Source organism: Ranitomeya imitator, chromosome 1 (assembly GCF_032444005.1).
Source record: "Ranitomeya imitator isolate aRanImi1 chromosome 1, aRanImi1.pri, whole genome shotgun sequence".
NCBI classification, from domain to species: domain Eukaryota; kingdom Metazoa; phylum Chordata; class Amphibia; order Anura; family Dendrobatidae; genus Ranitomeya; species Ranitomeya imitator.
In genome coordinates this window covers 77,748,167-77,765,832 of record NC_091282.1, presented here as the reverse complement: position 1 = coordinate 77,765,832, position 17,666 = coordinate 77,748,167, and the positions used below count along the sequence as shown (strand labels likewise).

Genomic DNA, 17,666 nt, shown 5'->3' with positions numbered 1-17,666 from the left:
CATAGCTATATTGGTCTATTCCCAAAAGTGTGCACACGATGTAAATATGTTTTGTTACGTAATGTTCAAGTGTCCTCACCTCCCATAAAGGGAAGCTTAGATATAATATTAATTTGTTTTATAGCATTTCAAAAATTTGTATGTTTTTTGATAACCTGTAACTGTTGTTTTTATTTTCCCAGTCTGGGAGTACTGGATTTAACAGGGGGGGAGTGCGGCGCCCCAGGGTCCTGGTCGTCGCAGTGGTATTGCTTTCCTCTCGGGGAGAGTGATGCTACGTTTGGAGGCAAAGAAGGATAACTGTATCTAGGTATCACAAACATGCAATACATTTCACACTCCAGTCATATACAGCTGACACCGCACGCGATCACCGCAGGGCTCACTGTGAGACCGTGCGATCGTGCCGCCGTACTAGTACTGCAGTTTGCAGGAACTCAGTTCCCGCAGAGCAGTACTAGTACGGCGCATGTCGGGAAGGGGTTAATCAGTTTAACAGTTCCAAACTGACACTGTCTGTAGTTTACTTAGCAAAATCCTGCTGAAAAGTTCACTATAACATATGAAAGATATGACCTTAGAAGATCTATATTTGGCTTATAGACACGGGTCCCAGTAATGGTATTATCTTTCTATTTCCTCAAATTGCCCCAATAGGACATTTTACTTGAGGGTTCCCTATGAATGCTGAGCAATTGCAATAAACCTCTGAAAAAGAACATTACAGAATATGCGGCTTCTTTACTATTTGTTCTACTGTCAAAATTTGTCAAGACAGGATATACTTACAAATTACAGTGAGCAGCTGTTAAAATCCAATTTGGTTTAATTAATGCTCCACCACACATCTCATTTGACTTTAGAAAAACCATGTAAGGTCTGGAGTGTGGAGCGGCCTCATTTCCTCCAATAATTTCCATGCCGGCATCTGTGAATAAGGATGAATACTGGAGATTAATAGGAATGGGCAAATGAGCATGATGTTGTCCAGTAGGTTTCAATTTGGAATAATCCAGAAATAACTATGGTGGGTGCAGGGATTGCCGACACACCCAGGTCCTGGTGCCTTGGTGGACAAAAATCTTAATTTGGCAAATAAGAGACTACTTTTATTAAAGATCTATGTTGCCACAAGATTCAAAGAATCTTTAATGAAGCAGACCGAGTCATTTTGTGCTCTGTGTGACTTCATTTTCGGCATTGTCTGTCTTTTTTGAGGCACAAAACACAGTTGACCACCTTTGCCGTTGTTAAAGGCTTCAGATGAGCGAGTGTACTTGTTGCTCGGATTTTCCCGAGCACGCTCTGGTGACCTCCGAGTATGACTGCTCGGAGATTGTTTTCATCGCGGCAGCGGAATGATTTACAGCTATTAGCCAGGCTGAGTACATGTGGGGGTTGCGTGGTTGCTAGGGAATCCCCACATGTAATCAATCAGGCTAGTAGCTGTAAATCATTCAGCTGCTGGGATGAAAACTAAATCTCCGAGCAGTCATAAATACTCGGAGGTCACCCGAGCGACGAGTACACTCGCTCATCACTACATCAGATGGATGACATTGACGTGTGGCTAAAACATGAAGTGAACCCAGCATTATTATCCAGATGTTTTCAATGGGGAGATGAGGAAAAAGTAATGTAAAATGCCTCTGGCCGGTCTTAACATGTAAGAAATGAAATGAGTGTTGAAAGTCAACAAGTTCGATCTTTTTCTCCTCCAACTTAATTTGATGAGAAAGATTCAGCCCCCATTCCACCATATAAACTAAATATCAGCTGGTCCAACTGAAATTGATTGACTTTTATCTAATGTGTAACAGGGTTATAACAGATATTCAAAACTAACAGATATTAGTAAATCCCAGGAAGCCAACCAGTTATTGACACTGGTAAGGGTCTCAACTACCTTTAATATCTGAATATGTCAATTCGGTGGCCATCTACAAGTCTTGAGTCCAAGAATTAATCTAAATCAGGATTTCACACCTTAGGCTAGGTTCACGCTGCGTTAGTGCAATCCGTTTAGCGCATACGCTAACGGAATGTGCTAATGCAATGTCCAAAAAGGGATTGCGTTTGGCGATCCCACTAGCGCAGATGCCCGATCTGCGCTAGCGAAGAACGGACCCAGAACGCTGCAAGCAGCGTTCGAGGTCCGTCCGAAAATAACGGGACATCGCTGACGCATGCCAAAAAAGGCATACGCTAGCGATGCGTTTGCGATGCGTTAGTACATTGCGGTCAATGGGTGCACTAACGGATCCATTACTTAGCGTTAATTGTGCCAATTGCACCATGTAACGGATTCCGTTAGCGGACACCCACTAACGCAATGTGAACCCAGCCTTAAATGCGCTGTGAGAATTCACAAGTCTGCAGTCACATAGCATGACTGCAAACTGGTAGTTTTAGACCAGACAACCTCTTTTAGGCTACGTTCACATTTGCGTTGTGCGCCGCTGCGTCGCACAACGCAAATAAAAACGCACGCAAAAACGCTGTGTTTTGCGACGCATGAGTCCTTTTTTGCCGAAATTTGAACGCAAGAAAAATGCAACTTGTTGCGTTTTCTGCGCCCGATGCTTGCGGCAAAAAAAACGCATGCGTCACACAACGCAGCACAACGCTTGTCCATGCATCCCCCATGTTAAATATAGGGGCGCATGCGTCGCCGCTGCGTCGCCCGACACAAACACGCAAAACGCTAATGTGAACGTAGCCTAAGTCAATTAGGAGGTACTGAACACACATATATACGAAAGTAAACATATAGCATGCATTAGAAAATAATACTAAACCTACAACATAATGCACAACTCAAAGAATCATAATAAATGTAATTTTATTAGTCATAAAAATTTGTGGATACAAATATGGGAACTATTGTGTGCATATGATCTAATGTTCATTGGGGATATACCCATATCTATTACTTGAATTTAGGAGCCACAATATATACTATACTGGTCCCTGTGATACCCCGTGCTTTTTTCCACCTGGTTTTTGTTCTCCCTTTTATATATGTTATGTGATACTTTTTATGATTAATAAAATTACGTTTATTATGATTCTTTGAGTTGTGCATTATGTTGTAGGTTTAGTAGTTCAATTAGGAGGTACCACAACTGACCACATTTATTCTCTATATAGAATATCTTAATAAATGACCCAATGTGGGCACTTGAGAACAGGAAGTTAGAAACACTGTCGCACATTTACTTATTCAAAAGTAACAGAATTCTGGTTGAGAATTCACCAAATATTACTTGCATTTAATATGAAACATTTATTGTCTTTTGTGTCTCACGAGACACCTTGAATACTCAAAAAGAAAATTGCTTTAACACCAGCTAGAGTAAACAATTAAATATTCAGTTTACTGTAAATTCAAATAAAACAATGAATATAAGAGTCAAATACAGCACCACAAGTACAGAACACTAGGTGGGTACACCTGGAAATAAAGAAGTAAATGGTCCTGGACTCCTTGTAAAATCCTCAAATGCAAGAAAATATTACTGCATAAGTGTGCAAAAAAATAAGTCCAATATACACAACATGGTTGCAATCATAGTAAATAGAGATATCAAATTCCAGGTAATAACATGAGTCATATTGCACTAAGTCCTGTAATGTAGCAGCATAGTTGTGCATATAAATATAGGGTATATGAAAATGCAATTATCAAACGCCCATTGTGTAATATCAGGACTGAGAGGTACAATTAGCTTAGGGCAATAAGCGGGGACCCACCACACCCGACGCGCGTTTCGCTTGGGGACCCCTGGACGAAGTAGTATAGCATTATATAGTAGTAGAATATTGTAAAGCAGTATAGTAAATATTGTGAAGCACATTTACCAACAATGTTCAACTATATATATATCAGGGTATGTCACTTTATTAAACAATTATAAAAGCGTTTTTTGTCAGGTTATGGCTTTTGCCCCCCCAAAAATGAAGAGATCTATAAAGTGTTAAAAAACGCATTCCTTTATTAAACCACAAGTAAAAACATTTTTAAAAAGTATATGTAGGGAATGCTTCTAATATACCTCCGACAATACAGAAATTACATTCATGATGTGGAGTTCAGTCCAGCAGGGAATGTAGAGACTCAATGTCTATATAATGCAGGACACTGTAACTACCCTTTAAACAGACTGTAGTTGCTAAATAGCTAACATTTCTATATTATACCTATAATAAGTGCCATAATACTGAATACAGTGGAGAAATTGAAAACATTATGAAAAATGGTCCAAGTAACTTAAAGTTGCACTGGTTTTCAATCAAGCTATATGCGTTATTGAAATGGTGAAACAACTTGTAGCTCCCCTTAAATGCACATATGTATAAAGAAACATGTTACCCAATATAATAGTGGTGTCATGTCACCCAGACACGCATTTCGCCTCACTTCTCCCGGGGGGCGCCAGAAGGTATCCTTGGTTACGACTACTAACATCCAACTGTCACTATGTGAGTGGTCATAACCATGCTATTGCAACGCTCTGCACATGGGTTAGGTTAACTGACATAGTGAATCAGAAGAACTATACTACCTTTCTAATTAGAAGTATTTGTTAATATTATTATTACACTTAATACATATTGAGATAATTTGGATTTTGGATATGGGAAGAGCAGTCCTAAACTGATAATAGGTACTTTTTAATAGCATTGCAAAATAGTGGTAGTAGTAGTGGTAGAACGTAGTAGTGTGCTTTTATATATTATAATAGCATTAGGCTGTTGTATACTAGTGTGTAATAATATATTATTGTGTAGCAGTATTGTATTGTATTGTGACGTCATATTATGTAGTATTGTTTGTTAATATGGTAGTGTGTAGTAGTATAGTATTATGTAGTATAGCATTATGTACTAGTATGCATTGCATAACACAATTCTCATCAATTATTAATGTAATATTTACTTACGTCCATTGATGTGAAGCAGGGATAACACAAGCAGCGTTATAAAATGCCCCATTCTCAGTGGTACGCTCAGTACCTTAGACGGGGCGTGAGATTATATATACAGTATATCTATGTCATGTGGTTTCACTTCTGAGAAAATATCTGCACATTGTGGTTTGTGAGTCAAATGATTAGTGATGTTGCCTTCAAGGAAAATAAAGCTTTACGTGATACCTCAGAAGGATTTGGTTTTGTTTTCTACAGATAATATATCAAGAGATGTTTCTGAATCGCCCCCATGGGGTCGTGGGGTACTCGGTACCGGGTCCTTCGGTTCACAGGGGGATGTCCTGGTGGCTGACCCTGTCCGTGGCCCTGGGATGTCCGTGTAAAAGGGAAAGGTCTTTGAAAGGGATAAAGTTTGTGTTCGTGACGACACCTGTGGTATTCGGTCAGGGTGACCGACGCTGCTTTAAGGGGTCCGCTGGGGTGATGTTATGGCAGCTAGATAGATGGTATGCCTTCCCACAGTTGAAGTATGTCCCCAGGGCTTCCCAGTGTGTAGATGGTGGATGGTGAGAGGCTCAGAGAAGAGCGAGGACACGAGGACACAAGGGTGCAGTCTCTTTACCTTTACTAAAGACTTCAGCATCCACAGTCCAGGGCACCAGATCACAGGGCAGGCAGAGTCCGGCCGGTTTTGAGGCAAGTCCAGAGTCCCCTTGTCCAGGTGGAAATCGGTAGCCTTCCCTTGCGCTGCAGTGGTGTAGTCTCCTACTGCCTATGGCTTCACATAAGGGTCTCACAAATGTGGTGTCTTTCTCTCTGTCCCCCATATAGGATAGGACAATACCCGTATGACTGGTGGCTTGAGGCTGTTTATAGGGACTCTAGCACGCCCAGGCCTCTAAGGGGTGCCACCGTGCCTCCTGGGTGTAGGTGCGGACAGGTAACTTGCAACTAACTGTCCTGCCGGTCTCTGGAGTAAAGCATAAAGGTCCTTACTCCCTCTGTGTTCCGGCTACCGGGATTCTGCGCCTCAGATGGAGGCAGCCTGTGCAGGGCTGGCCCCCTTCTGGTATCCTCTCCTTTGCTTTGCTTTCCTTGCACGCTCACTACAATACAGTTTCTGCTTTTCAATGTCTCTTCCCAGGAGCTGTAACACTTTAGGCTACACGGCTCCTCTGCTTCCTTTCCCTCTGTCTTTCTGACAGGAACTGAATTCTTTCCCTCCAGATCAAGATGTTCTTTTAGGGGAGTTCACCTTAAAACAGGCTTAGAGCTCCCCCTTCTGGTCTGGAGTGTGAACATGTTGCATGTATTGTGTTACCTGGATGCAGTTATCCTTCATTGCCTCCAAACGTAGCATCACTCTCCCCGAGAGGAAAGCAATACCACTGCAATGACCAGGACCCTGGGGCGCCGCATTTCCATTAATGGACTATAGAGACTTATACTATAATTAGGGCTAACAAGTAGAAATTGACCTACTGTTCTGGTACTTTCTTAATGTAGCTTTGTTCTGGTACATTATGTCATTTGGATTGTTCTTGTTCTGTTTTTAATCATTGTACTTTTTTCTTATATTGTATTAACGTGATTTTTTTTCTGGTGCCATAGTTGTGACAACACAGCATTTAATCTTTATTATCCAGACATCTATTTTCAGTAATCCAGGAGCCAAAATAGTTATTGACTCTGGTCCCAAAAATTAGGTACTAAGCTTGGTTCTGGCACTGTATTTATCTAATGATGTTAGTTCTAGCACTGTACTGTATTTGTAAGGGATAACTTTCACCATCTTTAACTTGTTTGACTTTGATTTAACATTTCTGTCTATATGTTCAGCTTTTCCTGTTTTGTATGGTGGACTATTTTGAATAGGGTCACCAGTAAGCAGTTGCGGCATTTGAGTCAAGATCAAGAATAGTAATTTGGTCACCTCATTGGCTTCAGCAGAGCCTGATGTTGGCGCAGGAGCAGTGCTGAGCAGGTTGCAAGGAAAAGTATGGGGAGTGATAATCTGACTATGTGTGAAGACAAAAGAAGCTGCTATAAGGTGCAGACAAAATAAGTGTTGTAAAGGCCTTAGGCCTCTCCCAGGTCCCACAAAAAAGGGCTGGAAATAAGAGAAAAAGAGGCCTTGGAGCTGAGACCACAGAACGGAGAGAGAATCTGTCCTGGAGGCTGGAGAGGGATTTTGGATTTTTAAGCACTAGACAGTAAGGAGGACACCTGATCTTAGAAACAACTGGGAGCATTATCAAAAAAGTAAGAAGAAAAAAAGAAAGCGATAGACTATAGGGAATAGACTATAGATTAGACTATAGGGAATATTTAATTATAGCATATTAGAAACTAATTAAAATTGTGGCATTAAATAGATATAGGAAATCTTTGGCTAGGTTTTTGCTACTTCATCTGAGAGTAGCCTGATGTAGGCAAAGAGAAGCTGAATCCAACAATGTATCACTTACTTTACTGGGTGCAGCTGCTCTGACACAATCAGAGCTTTTAGAATTAGCAATAGAGCAGAGCTGAGAAAGCTAACCCCGCCCACACCAGGCTCTGTATATACAAAGTCAATAGACATCTAGGTGCTTATCACAGGAGAGGGCGTTGCCAAACCAGGAGGCTCCTGCTCCTGAGTCACAGCATTGATGAGCTCCTGGTGCTAAAGCAATCATTACAGGCAAACAAATCGCAGCTTGATAAGAGAAACAACCCTGAAATCCGTGCTTTAACCTCTACAGTATGCTGTCTTAAGCTTACATAGCAAAAACCTGCTGACAGATTCCCTTTAATAAATAAAACAGTGGGCAGCTGCAGATTGGTGAATTGTCTAAATATAGTCCAGTACCAAAATCCCTGAGAAAAGTCCTTAATATACCCTGAAAGGGGCTAACTTTCTAGTAAAGTCGGACACACATTTCCACGTTGTGAGATTCTGACATGAGCAGGATCCCACATCTGTCTGCGACCATTCTTGTTCTGAGATCTCGTTCTTTCCGCCGCTTCTCAGTACTTTATTAATCTGTTATTGATATTACTGTTCAAATTTCAAAAGATCTGCTCTTATCTAACAGCAGATATGAGCTATATTCTGACTATAGTAAAATAATTGCACAAGAATTTATACTATAGACCCTTTAATTCATAGCTCATAGAGAACCTGTCAGCTGCCCCAGCCCCCCTAAATCACGACCATGTTTTTATTGCACCCTACATCTACTTTCTATCAAACCCCTTTCTGTGTCTTACTACTCGATGATTCAATGTAAATTCAAACTTATAACTCTGCTAGCGTTATGCAAATTAGTGGGTGACTAGTCCAGGAGGTGTTGATTTCCCTGGGCAAATCCTCCATATCCTCGCATTATCACTCCCCTGTGAGTATCAGTGACATGATTGTCAAGAGCAATGTCACCACCTGCCCCTTGCAAAATGAACAACATTATGCCTTCGTTGAAGTGCACAATATGTACGCTCCTGGGCTTCATTGGTGCACTGCGCATGCCAAGAGAATACATAGAGCCAGTGGTGACGGCGCACTTGCAAATCATATCACTCAAATCCAAAAGGGCACAATAACATTCTGAGAGGGAGGATTAGTCAACTCTCTCACAACTAGTCATCCATTAATTTGCATAATAACCAATCATTAAGCCACAAAAAAGGGCTTAATGGAGTGTAGGCACCGGGTGCAATGAAGACATGGTGGCCCTTTAGAAGATTTGGGCAGCTGATAGGTTCCCTTATAAATGCCTCTTATTTGTATTAATTTGCACTTTGCTTGAAGTCAAAATACTGCATTACACAACATGCTATTACTAAAAAAATAATCTAAACCCTGAGTAATAGCTAGAAAAGAACAGATCTATGTAACCAGACACACGGGAAGGTTAAACATGTGGTTTCTAAGATATTTTACAACACAAAAATTGAAGAATACAGTAAAGGAAGTGGGGAGACAGCGATGGTCTTTAGGTCAGATATTCACAGGTTTCTTATTACCATGTCACGCTTACAGATATTTCATTGTTTCTGTTATGTGGTTTAGATGGAAATACATCTAATATAGAATACATATATTACACCTCTGCATTTAGTGAGACTCCCATTGTAATTGCTGCAGGCAGAAGGCATTGTATGATTGTCGCTATATCATTATTGGAGGAGGAATTTGGTGCGTAAAGGGTTGCTTCCCAAATCGTAAGTTGTCTCTTATCCATACTTACTGAATATTGGACCCACAGCGATCCGGACAATGCGACTCTTGGTTGCTGGAACCTGAGACTGGGTCTACAGCTATGCTTTCAACGGACCGGAGGTGCACATGCTTGGCTTCTACTCCACTTCATCTATGGGAGCAGGGACGTATATAGAAATCATGGCGCCCCGTAGCAGAAGTTATTTTCCAGCCTTAACATAGAAATTTTCCTTCTGCTCAAGTCTTAGATTCCTCTTTCATTGTCGCCATAAAGTATGATGCCCGCAAAAGTGCACCGCAAGCACAGTATGATACCCCCATGGTGAATTCCTCCACATTAGCCTCCACATGCACAGTGTAATGACCCTACTGTACCCCAGCTCAACTCCCAAGGCATAGTATGGTGACCTCAACACAGTATGATCCCCCAACTGTGACACCCACACAGCCCTCCATGCAGTATAATGGCCGACATACAGAATAATGGCCCCACACCTCTCAACACTGTATAATGGCCCACACTAGCCCTCAAAACAGTATGATGGCCAGCCCACACCCCTCTACACAGTATAATGAACCCTGCACAATAATTGCTTGCATAGAGTATAATGCCCCCCACATAGCCCTTCAAATCTTATAATAGTCCAACATAACCTGCCGTATAGTACAATGGGCCCCATATAGTACTCCATATAGAATAATGCCCTCCCCATGGTCCTCCATTCAAATAATGCACCTCCATGGGCCTCCATATAATATAATGCTCTCCTCATGGTCATTTATACAATATAATGCTCTTCACTTGGTCCTCCATACAATATAATGCACCCCCATAGTCCTATATACAATATAATGCAGTTCTCATATTTCTCCATACAATGTAATGCAATGCCCTTGGTCATCCATACAATATAATGCACTGCCCATGGTCATCCATACAATATAACGCACTACCCATGGTCATCCATACAATATAATTTACCCCTTATTTTTCTCTATACAATTTAATGCACGGCTTATGGTCCTCTATACACTATAATGCACCCTCATTTTCCTCCATACAATATAATGCACTCCCCATGGTCCCCCATACAATACAATGCACTTGCCATGGTTGCCTTATAATATAATTCACTCCCCATGGTCCTCCAGACAATATAATGCACCCCCTATTATTATTAATGAATTTCCCATGGTCCTCTCTGCAATATAATGCACTCCCAATTTCCCTCCATACAATATAATGCACCCCCCCATGGTCCCCCATGAGGCTTCTACTTGGCTCATATGATATATGATACACTTGTTACATCTATATACTCCTTAGATAATTGTAGATATGTTGGTCCACTTTCTTCGGTGATTTTTTCTGTTCCAGGATACTTCACTACCATGCGGCATTGCATTATATATAACGTATACAGATTGAACACATTATTTTGTATGTTATACTGTTCATTTGTTTATTGTTTATTATTTTAGACTTCCTTGAAAAAGGCATGAAATGCCGAAACGTTGGAGATTGTCTGTTATAATATGACCGGTAGTGAATAAATCCATTTGAAACATAGAAATATTGTGATTTCTGAGTGCCAGTGGTTCTTTATATATTTGCATTGAAGTTTTTTCCCTCTGAGCACCACCTTATTGTACAAGAGTGTGCCCCCCTTTTGCTCTTGTTTTCGTTAGATATTTTTTGGAGAGGGCAGCACCGCAGGATTTTGTATTATGGCATTCAACGCTTTTTCATATGGCCAAGTAGAGTCGGATGAAATTATTTCTCGTGTTAATATTCCCGGTGAATTCTTACACACTGCGGTTGAAGAAATACGCACAAGAGATTGGGAACGTGAACTCAGGAAGAAAACAGCCCTAGAATTACATTATGTGACTTTGGCAGAGTACCATAAGGTTAAGCGCATACCACGAGGATTACGTGTATCTTTATGTCCGACTCTATTTTCTGACAAACCAGATTTTTGTTTAAAATTTGAGGGGATTCTTAATAAATGCTCTATGGATATTATGATTTTAACTATAGAATATCTCCAAAAGGAGATTTCTGAGGTAGAAAAACAAATAGAGGTCACCCATCAACAACTGAGAGATACATTATCCACTGAGAAGTTCGATGGTATGAAACAAAAAATTGAGAAAACTATTGATGAATTCAGGAATCAATTACAAGATAAAAAACGCATAAAGTTCCTACGGGACACGGAAGACTATCATCGCAAAACTGTATATAGATGGAGAGATAACAATTTTCAGAGAGATCGCCGTCAATTTAGACGTGGATATTCAACTGCCTCCTCTAGCTCTGATAATGACTCTAATCCTCGTGACACCTTTCCTTTTTTAGAGCAAAGGCGAGGTCGGTCCAACAAAGGCCGACGAGGAGGGGCTCCGGAACCAGTCGACATCAGTTCCAGAGTCAGAACTCGTTCTCAGGTAGGGACCAATTGGTCTATAACATTTCCTCATATAACCTCTCACCATCTGAACTAACCGTTTTACAGAAGGGACTTTCTTTTTGTCCTACTCCTTCGTTCAATGAATTTCAACTTAATCAGGATCTTCAACGTTTCTTTAGAAATTTAAGACTGAAAGTACACTTCTCTACAGCTGATTCAATGAGTAATAGTTTGAACTTGTCTCCAGATTCTATACGAAGTATATTCAGCCTTAGAAGTTTGAATTTATCGATACCAAGCCGTTATAATCCTCCTAAATTGCATCACCCAGTGGAGACATACATTTATTTGGTAACACAGGACATGCAAAATAGATGTTCCCAAATTAATCAGGGTCTTCTGTCCGTTAGAAGGAATTGCACCCCCCTTGAGAAGAGAGCCTTGGATAGTCTGAAGAACAACAAGTCGATTACGATTAAACCTGCAGACAAGGGGGGTGCGATTGTCGTTATGGATAGCTCTTATTATACATCTATTGTGTATCAACATCTAAATGACAAGGACACTTACTTACCTGTGGACAGAGACCCGACTCCAGAGATCTCTTTGAAGATCCAACAGCTGATTAAGCTATATAAGGATCAGAATGTCATTGATTCTAAACTTGGTGAATTTATGCTTAATATGTATCCGGTAATTCCGGTATTTTATGTGTTACCGAAAATTCACAAACATCCAACACGTCCCCCTGGGCGACCTATCGTAGCGTCCACGAATTCTTTACTTTCGCCAATAGCTAGAACTATTGAAAAAATTTTGACTCCTTTACTTATTCATATCACCTCTTACATTAGGGATACTTCTGACTTCTTGATGGGTATAAGGTCAATGGGTACCATACCTAGAGGATGTTTTCTCGTCACCATGGATGTGAATAACTTGTACACCAGTATCGATCACACTAAGGGCCTCAACGCGGTTCACTGGTTTCTTAATACATACACTGACTTCTCTGGTATACAAAAGGAATTTTGCCTGACGATGTTAGATTTGGTTCTATCTAAGAATTTCTTTATGTTCGCTGATCAGTTTTTTATTCAGAAAGTCGGGACCGCGATGGGGTCTAACGTTGCGCCTCCATATGCAAATATTTTTGTGGCGTGGTTTGAGGAGAATTTTGTCTATACACATCATTTATATATTCAACATGCAGTTTGTTGGAGGAGATTTATAGATGATGTCTTCCTGATATGGAAGGGTGACGAATTATCCCTGACACAATTTTTTTCAGACATGAATTCCATGGTACCTGATCTGACATTTACCATGGTTAAAGACCATCACAAAGTGAGTTTTTTGGATACGTTGGTGATAATGAAAGAGGATGGGACACTAGACATTGACTTATACATAAAATCTACAGATAGAAATAGCTTATTGGACTTCTCTAGTTGTCATCCAGTTCATGTTAAGCGATCTTTACCTAGATCACAAATGGGACGTATTAAGCGCATTGTGACTAGACCTGATGTGAAGGAACAGCGCATCTATGAAATGCAAACAAAATTTAGAGACCGGGGTTATCCACTTACAATTCTTGACAGAGCCACTGAACAACGTGACACTCGTCCTCAGAGGACGAAAAGAGTAGCTTTTGTAACTACTTACCATCCATACACTAATTACCTTAAAAAACCTATTTTAGAACACTGGTCGTTATTAGGCAAAGCCTATCCTACTATCCCAGAATTCACGACACCGCCCTTGTTATGTTATAAGAGACCACAAAATATTAGGAATATCTTAGTGAAAGCGGATGTTGGTTCAGTAAAAAGAGATTTAAGACAAGCTACATTCACTACACAAAGAAAGGGTACATTCCCATGTTTACATTGCTCGCAGTGCTCTAATGTCACTAAGGGAGAAACCTTTTCACATCCACGGTCAGGCAAACTGTTTCCTATTAAAGGTTTCTTCACATGCGATTCTACTTATGTCGTTTATTTAGTTAAATGTCCTTGCGGTCTCGGATATGTTGGGGAGACTACTCAACATATCCGAGACCGCATATCTCAACACAAGTCTACCATTCGGTGTGGACGTACATTGTTACCGGTTCCCGCACATTTTATATCAGCGGGTCACTCAATATCTCAACTGAGATTTCAGGTTTTGGAAAGTATTCCTCCACTAAGACGGGGTGGGAATAGAGTCCGAAAATTAAAAGAAAGGGAATCCTTTTGGATTTTCACACTTCAAACACTTTATCCCCATGGTATGAATAGGGAGTATGAGGTGCTCCCTTATTAACAAAGAGTTGTGATAATAGACATATTTTTATGTGATTAGCGATGTTATAACTAAATGTTTTTTGATGTCTTTCTAGATGCCAACTTGATTAGAATACTCTTCTACTGGGCCTGTTCTCTTACTAGGGGACACCTCCTTTAATCCGTTTATTGTTGTGAATGCATAATTTTCTATTTTGATGGATTTGTTAAATGATAGAGATGACTCATATTGATTATAAATGATATTCTTATTTTTTCCTTTTCTTTTCCTTTTCTCTCCCTGCCTCTATGTAGTTTATTCCTTCTTCCATATTTATCTGGCACGGGTGATTTCCCTCTTCTCTAACCTACAGTTAGGGCCAGAAATATTTGGACAGTGACACAATTTTCACGAGTCGGGCTCTGCATGCCACCACATTGGATTTGAAATGAAACCTCTACAACAGAATTCAAGTGCAGATTGTAACGTTTAATTTGAAGGGTTGAACAAAAATATCTGATAGAAAATGTAGGAATTGTACACATTTCTTTACAAACACTCCACATTTTAGGAGGTCAAAAGTAATTGGACAAATAAACATAACCCAAACAAAATATTTTTATTTTCAATATTTTGTTGCAAATCCTTTGGAGGCAATCACTGCCTTAAGTCTGGAACCCATGGACATCACCAAACGCTGGGTTTCCTCCTTCTTAATGCTTTGCCAGGCCTTTACAGCTGCAGCCTTCAGGTCTTGCTTGTTTGTGGGTCTTTCCGTCTTAAGTCTGGATTTGAGCAAGTGAAATGCATGCTCAATTGGGTTTAGATCTGGAGATTGATTTGGCCATTGCAGAATGTTCCACTTTTTGGCACTCATGAACTCCTGGGTAGCTTTGGCTGTATGCTTGGGGTCATTGTCCATCTGTACTATGAAGCGCCGTCCAATCAACTTTGCAGCATTTGGCTGAATCTGGGCTGAAAGTATATCCCGGTACACTTCAGAATTCATCTGGCTACTCTTATGTCATCAATAAACACAAGTGACCCAGTGCCATTGAAAGCCATGCATGCCCATGCCATCACGTTGCCTCCACCATGTTTTACAGAGGATGTGGTGTGCCTTGGATCATGTGCCGTTCCCTTTCTTCTCCAAACTTTTTTCTTCCCATCATTCTGGTACAGGTTGATCTTTGTCTCATCTGTCCATAGAATACTTTTCCAGAACTGAGCTGGCTTCTTGAGGTGTTTTTCTGCAAATTTAACTCTGGCCTGTCTATTTTTGGTATTGATGAATGGTTTGCATCTAGATGTGAACCCTTTGTATTTACTGTCATGGAGTCTACTCTTTACTGTTGACTTAGAGACAGATACACCTACTTCACTGAGAGTGTTCTGGACTTCAGTTGATGTTGTGAACGGGTTCTTCTTCACCAAATTAAGTATGCGGCAATCATCCACCACTGTTGTCATCCGTGGACGCCCAGGCCTTTTTGAGTTCCCAAGCTCACCAGTCAATTCCTTTTTTCTCAGAATGTACCCAACTGTTGATTTTGCTACTCCAAGCATGTCTGCTATCTCTCTGATGGATTTTTTCTTTTTTTTCAGCCTCAGGATGTTCTGCTTCACCTCAATTGAGAGTTCCTTTGACCGCATGTTGTCTGCTCACAGCAACAGCTTCCAAATGCAAAACCACACACCTGGAATCCACCCCTGACCTTTTAACTACTTCATTGATTACAGGTTAACGAGGGAGACGCCTTCAGAGTTAATTGCAGCCCTTAGAGTCCATTGTCCAATTACTTTTGGTCCCTTGAAAAAGAGGACGCTATGCATTACAGAGCTATGATAAACCCTTTCTCCGATTTGGATGTGGAAACTATCATATTGCAGCTGGGAGTGTGCACTTTCAGCCCATATTATATATATAATTGTATTTCTGAACATGTTTTTGTAAACAGCTAAAATAACAAAACTTGTGTCACTGTCCAAATATTTCTGGCCCTAACTGTATCTCCTAATAAGGTGGGTATTAGTATGCGCATGCATGTAGTTTAAGTGTTAGAAAGCGACTTTTTGTAGTCTAGGGGTTTACGCTGAGATTTCTCATTCATTCTTTGCCCTATCATGCTGTATGGCGCTGGCGCCGGGTTAGATCAGCTGTGTTTACAGCTGTAATGACGCTGACGTGTGTTCCTTCCCTGCAGTTTGCATTGCGCATGCGCTGGCTTTCACTATTGATCCTCTCCGTATACAGCGCTGTGCTGTGAGCGGATATGACGTATCGAAGCGCACAGCATTTATACCCGCTTTGCGGCATCTTTCATCACTGCAGGCCAGCATACACACCGGTCTCACGTGGATTCATATGGACTAAGGTATTTTTGCTCTGGGGACAGATACTTTTTGTTTATTGTTAGTATATTACTGGACCGCTGATTGGTACTACTTTTCTTATCTTGATAGCAGGTTGACTTACTTCGCCTATGCCTTAAACTATATTATCAGGATTCAGGTATTTCATTGTGGTCCATACCTTAGAATATATTATCACACTTAGGTTCTTTTTCATGAGCAGGGACATTTAAAGTGGTTCTTTATCTGACCTTTCTTTTCTTTGCTTTTCACTTTGGTTTTTTGAGGCTTCTACTTGGCTCATATGATATATGATACACTTGTTACATCTATATACTCCTTAGATAATTGTAGATATGTTGGTCCACTTTCTTTGGTGATTTTTTCTGTTCCAGGATACTTCACTACCATGCGGCATTGCATTATATATAATGTATACAGATTGGACACATTATTTTGTATGTTATACTGTTCATTTGTTTATTGTTTATTATTTTAGACTTCCTTGAAAAAGGCATGAAATGCCGAAACGTTGGAGATTGTCTGTTATAATATGACCGGTAGTGAATAAATCCATTTTAAGCATAGAAATATTGTGATTTCTGAGTGCCAGAGGTTCTTTATATATTTGCATTGAAGTTTTTTCCCTCTGAGCACCACCTTATTGTACAAGAGTGCGCCCCCTTTTTGCTCTTGTTGCCATATAATATAATTCACTCCCCATGGTCCTCCAGACAATATAATGCACCCCCTATTATTATTATTATTAATGAATTTCCCATGGTCCTCTCTGCAATATAATGCACTCCCAATGTCCCTCCATACAATATAATGCACCCCCCCATGGTCCTTCATACAATATAATGCACTCCCCATAGCTCTCCAAATAATATAAAGCACTCCTCATGGTCCTCCATACAATATAATGCATCCATGGTCCTCCATACAATATAATTTACCCCCCATGGTCCTCCATACAATATAATGCACTCCTCATGGTCCTCCATACAATATAATTTACCCCCCATGGTCCTCTATACAATATAATGCACTCCTCATGGTCCTCCATACAATATAATTTACCCCCCATGGTCCTCTATACAATATAATGCACTCCTCATGGTCCTCCATACAATATAATTTACCCCCATGGTCCTCCATACAATATAATGCACTCCTCATGGTTCTCCATACAATATAATTTACCCCCCATGGTCCTCCATACAATATGATGCACTCCCCATGGTCCTCCATACAATACAATGTACCCTCCATGGTCTCCCATACAATATAATGCACCCCCTATTGGTCCTCCATACAATATAATGCACTCCTCATGGTTCTCCATACAATATAATTCACCCCCATGGCCCTCCATACAGTATAAAGCACTCTCCATGGCCCTCCATACAATATAATCCACTCATTATGGTTCTCCATACAATATAATACATTACCCATTGTCCTCCATACAATATAATGCACTCCCCATAGTCC

At 40.5% G+C, this 17,666-nt stretch overlaps 1 protein-coding gene across 1 annotated transcript in view; it reads right to left on the bottom strand.

Moving 5' to 3' along the window:
• LOC138662606 (granzyme A-like) overlaps positions 1 to 4,998 on the bottom strand; it is a 39,209-nt gene extending 34,211 nt beyond the window's left edge. The window contains exons 1-2 of the mRNA XM_069748426.1: positions 4,944 to 4,998; positions 790 to 928 (exon numbers count right to left, since the gene is read on the bottom strand). Of these exons, the coding sequence (XP_069604527.1) occupies positions 790 to 928; positions 4,944 to 4,995 (191 nt within the window). The 5' untranslated portion in view covers positions 4,996 to 4,998. The remainder of the gene's footprint in view (positions 1 to 789; positions 929 to 4,943) is intronic.
• Positions 4,999 to 17,666: the final 12,668 nt, after the last annotated feature.